The 4,933-nt window shown below is 37.0% G+C and overlaps 1 protein-coding gene across 1 annotated transcript in view; it reads right to left on the bottom strand.

Annotated features, from left to right (window-relative positions):
• LOC105000187 (stonin-1) overlaps nucleotides 1-4,933 on the bottom strand; it is a 124,813-nt gene that overhangs the window by 32,549 nt on the left and 87,331 nt on the right. The window contains exon 6 of the mRNA XM_010855897.1: nucleotides 822-877. Within this exon, the coding sequence (XP_010854199.1) occupies nucleotides 822-877 (56 nt within the window). The remainder of the gene's footprint in view (nucleotides 1-821; nucleotides 878-4,933) is intronic.

Genomic DNA, 4,933 nt, shown 5'->3' with positions numbered 1-4,933 from the left:
AACTCACGGGCTGAAAGAAAATGAAGAACAGTTAGTGGATCATATATCATCTTTTGTCGTTGTTTAGTTGCTAAGTCGTGTCCAATTCTGTGACCCCATGGACTGTAGCCCACTAGGCTCCACTGTCTATGGGATTCTCCAGTCAAGAATACTAGAATGGGTTGCCACTTCCTTCCCCAGGGGATGTCCCTGATCCAGGGATGGAATCTGCACTTCCTGCATTCGCAGGTGGATTTCTTACCACTAAGCCATCTTAAAAAAAAAGAGAGAGAAAGAGTTCTATTTTTCCCCACCTGAAAACTACTCAGTTTTCTATATGTAAGTTTTAAATTTTATCTTCTGTCCCCAAATCCTAGGGGGAAAACTGACCTCTATTATACGAAGGTAAAAAATAACCAAAATATTCCACTTAAATAAAAGGAAGAACTATGATGTGCCTCAACACTAGGGGGGAAAAAGTCAGAAAATGCAGCAGATCAAAATCATCTACTTAGGAACCACTAAGTATGTAACATTATACAGTGTATTAAAACTCCATACAATGTAACTTTAGAAATTTCCTAATCTTGTAGGTACAGTCTTGGCAGATGCTAACAACTGCTCTGGAAGATAGGAAAAGTTGGTGAGAAAATATTACATCTGAAACTCCTGACTTTTTCCAACACCTATATTATAGAAGCTATTTTTGTCTTCCCATCCCTTACAACATCTTTCCTCATTCAACTAAAGTTTTACAAATTACATCTCTGCCCAGCCTTCAGCCACCATTCACTAAAACTGGGGCATCTCTTTTAAAAATATATCTTAAATAAGCTACATACCAGTTCTGCTGCGGTAAAACTGGGACGAGTTCTACCAGCAGGAATAACAAACGATGCTGTATAGAAAACAAAATAAATATTACGTAGTCATTAGATTTTACCAATTTAATAAAATTGCTCTAAGTATACCTTATTTTTTTTAATGCTTTCCATCACTAACATTTCAACCATGATAAATTCTATACTTTCTGATTCCAAGTGAGGTAAAAATAGTTAATCATATCTTTTCCCTACAATTTCAGATAAAGACTTTACAACTAAGTCTTTAAGTACCAAAAGAAAATCCCATTGCAATCAAGTATATTGTACTATAGAAGTCCATAAGAAAACAGCTAGGTTGTCTTTAGGAAGTCAATGTACCTCCATCACAACTTTTCATAACAGAAAAAAGTAATTTTATGGCATTTTTCCAAGCAACTATACTTTGAGCAAAAAAAAAACAAAAATGTAAACTACCATAAACCATTCTAAGTTTTAATAGGTTCAAAAGAAATTTCAATTCATTTATTTCATGAAAATTTATTTATAGTACTTTAGTCAAGTAATTAAGCAAACACAGATACACAGTCTTAAGAGTAAATCTAAAAGAACATGTCTCCTGAAGTCTCTGCAGTACTTCAGGTAAACTGCGAAGAAAAATATGACAATAAATTCTTAGAAGAACACCAACTCAACCTGCATTAAACCTGTCATCTCATTTATCTTTATTTGCACCAATTTCCTATGCTAACTGTCCCTTTGGTTATTGTACATCTAGAAGGTTGGCCAAATGGTTTTAAATGCAATTGTTTAAAAATAAGTCTAAAAAAGAACAAAATAATGTCATCTGCAGCAACATGGAAACCTAGAGATTGTCATACTGAGTGAAGTCAGACAGAGAAAAACAAATATATAATATCATTTATATGTGGAATCCAAAAAAATGGTACAAATGAACTTATTTACAAAATACAGTCACAGATGGGAAAACAAACTTACAGTTACTAGGGTGGGAGAAGGTGGGGGAGGGATAAATTGGGAGAGTGGGAATAACATATACATATTACCACATATAAAATAGGTAATTATTAAGGAGCTATTGTATAGCACAGGAAACTTCTCAAAACCCTGTAATGACCTATATGGGAAAAGTGAAAAGTGAAAGTGAAGTCACTCAGTCGTGTCCGACTCCTAGCAACCCCATGGACTGCAGCCTACCAGGTTCCTCCGTCCATGGGATTTTCCAGGCAAGAGTACTGGAGTGGGGTGCCATTGCCTTCTCTGCTATATGGGAAAAGCATCTATAAAAGAGTGGATATATGTATATTTATAACTGATTCACCTTGTTGTACAGCAGAAACTAACACATTTTCAATCTACTATGCTTCAATAAAATTTATTTAAACATCAGTCTAAGAAACAGTTACTAGAAGGATCTTAGTTGACCAATATAACCTTAAACCTTATCTCAAGGTTCATTGTATCTCCTTGAACCTGACTGTTAGAAGACCATCTCTTTTCTTTAATGAAATAGAAAACATTTTTGCATGTTTAAGCAGGCATTTTTTTTTCACATATTGTATTAAGGAAGACTTGGAAATGGGAACCCACTCCAGTACTCTTGCCTGGAAAATCCCATGGACGGAGGAGCCTGGTAGGCTACAGCCCATGGGGTCGCAAAGAGTCGGACACGACTGAGCAACTTCACTTTCACTTCCCCAAAGATCCATTTCTGACATAGAGTGGCTCCATCACACACAACAAACAGCTCAGAAGAGCAAATTTTTTTAACTAACCATTCTTGTCACATTAGGACAACAGAAGTGAAGCTACAGAGACTGATAGTTAATGAGGTACAAAATTATTTTTATCCTCTGCCATCTATGGCTTTGCTTATTAGCAGGCATTCTTTTAGAAAGGCTCAATTAGAAAGAACTGGAGTGGCAGGAACACAATGGTATTAGTCTTAATTAGCTGAAGTGAGCAAAGCTTAGGCTGGTACAGCTTAAGTCACAGCCTGAGAGGAAACAAAAATCTGTTAACATACTGTCTGCAGCAATTAAAAGAATTTCTTGAGGAAAAATAGCAACAATTCTCCCCTTTTAAATACTCTGAAATAAATCCCAGAGGATAATTCTCTCTACTCATGTAAATCAAACAAAGCTATAAGAGAGTTTTAAGAGTTTCTTTATAGTCATCAAAAGAACTGAACGAACAAAATTTTATAGTAAAGTTTCACGCAGTTCCTACTGAATTTTGATACTAAATTCACAAGTTAAATTCACCATTCATACACATTCACAAGCCTGAGCATTTGGGGCAGGGTATTGTTGACATCTGCACTGTGGCACAAAGCCACAGTGATTAAAACCGAAGGCACCGTCACATGAAGTAAGCCTGGAAGCACCAAACCCTACTAGTGCTCACTGTATTTACTCTCCATGGCTGTTCACTCACAACTAAAAAATAAATAAAACCAACAACAACAAAACTGTTTCACTTAAGAAGTTCCTTGCTGCTAAGTCACTTCAGTCGTGTCCGACTCTGTGTGACCCCAGAGACGGCAGCCCACCAGGCTCCCCCGTCCCTGGGATTCTCCAGGCAAGAGCACTGGAGTGGGTTGCCATTTCCTTCTCCAATGCATGAAAGTGAAAAGTGAAAGTGAAGTCGCTCAGTCGTGTCCGGCTTCTAGCAACCCCATGGACTGCAGCCTACCAGGCTCCTCTGTCCATGGGATTTTCCAGGCAAGAGTACTGGAGTGGGGTGCCATTGCCTTCTCCAAGAAGTTCCTTAATGTAACTATAAATAATTATTTTTACTAAAGTTCAACCCTCAAGTATACTTCCTTTTAATATTCTGTATGAGGAAACTGGAAGAACATATAAAGCATTTCTGTAGCATACAGAAGTCCAAGGAAGTACAATGAGATGCAGTGGTGCTATTGTTTAAGTTGGGAGCTGACATAGCTAATTTCTTTTTTTCAAGAAATACTACTTTCACTTGAAAGAAAAACTGACAGTAACCATGCTTCTTCAAAGCTGGGTATATGGCAGTTTTCTGAAAATGAACTAAGTGTGCCCATCACTTCAAAGAAAAGCAAACTGACAATGTTTGTTTAGGAATGATAAAATTCAAGTTTTCAAGCAAAAATTAGAATTTTGGAAACTATATCCACAACAGTGAGCTTCATTGCTTTCTGATACTTAGAACACTTTTCTGATGAGATGTGGGGGGATGATAATGACTTTTTATCCTGTATCATGAACAATGTGTCAAATATTTAACTCAGTGAACCAACATTTTCCAAGTCATCAACATATGTTACAAAATTACACATAGGTTAAAGAGTCATTCAAAGTGCAAGATACACCAGGGAACTTTAACAAAAAGTCCACTGATATGGTTTCAAAAAGTCCACTGATATTGATTCTACTTTGCACCTAATCTCTCAAAAGCTACCACTTGTTGAGTTTTACCTTAGTACCAAATTACCTGAAAAAGCTATTAAAATACTCCTGCTTTTTCAATTATCTAACCGTGGAATTCAGACTTAAATTGAAGAAAGTAGGGAAAACCACTAGACCATTCAGGTATGACCTAAATCAAATCCCTTATGATTATACAGTGGAAGTGAGAAATAGATTTAAGGGCCTAGATCTGATAGATAGAGTGCCTGATGAACTATGGAATGAGGTTCGGGACATTGTACAGGAGACAGGGATCAAGACCATCCCCATGGAAAAGAAATGCAAAAAAGCAAAATGGCTGTCTGGGGAGGCCTTACAAATAGCTGTGAAGAGAAGAGAAGCGAAAAGCAAAGGAGAAAAGGAAAGATATAAGCATCTGAATGCAGAGTTCCAAAGAATAGCAAGGAGAGATAATAAAGCCTTCCTCAGCGATCAATGCAAAGAAATAGAGGAAAACAACAGAATGGGAAAGACTAGAGCTCTCTTCAAGAAAATTAGAGATACCAAGGGGACATTTCATGCAAAGATGGGCCCGATAAAGGACAGAAATGGTATGGACCTAACAGAAGCAGAAGATATTAAGAAGAGATGGCAAGAATACACAGAAGAACTGTACAAAAAAGATCTTCACGACCCAGATAATCACGATGGTGTGCTCACTCACCT

The sequence above is a fragment of the Bison bison genome, unplaced genomic scaffold (genome assembly GCF_000754665.1).
Source record: "Bison bison bison isolate TAMUID 2011002044 unplaced genomic scaffold, Bison_UMD1.0 scf7180017864370, whole genome shotgun sequence".
Lineage (NCBI taxonomy): Eukaryota > Metazoa > Chordata > Mammalia > Artiodactyla > Bovidae > Bison > Bison bison.
The sequence above is the reverse complement of the archived record's forward strand: the minus strand, read 5'-3'. Positions and strand labels throughout refer to the sequence as shown.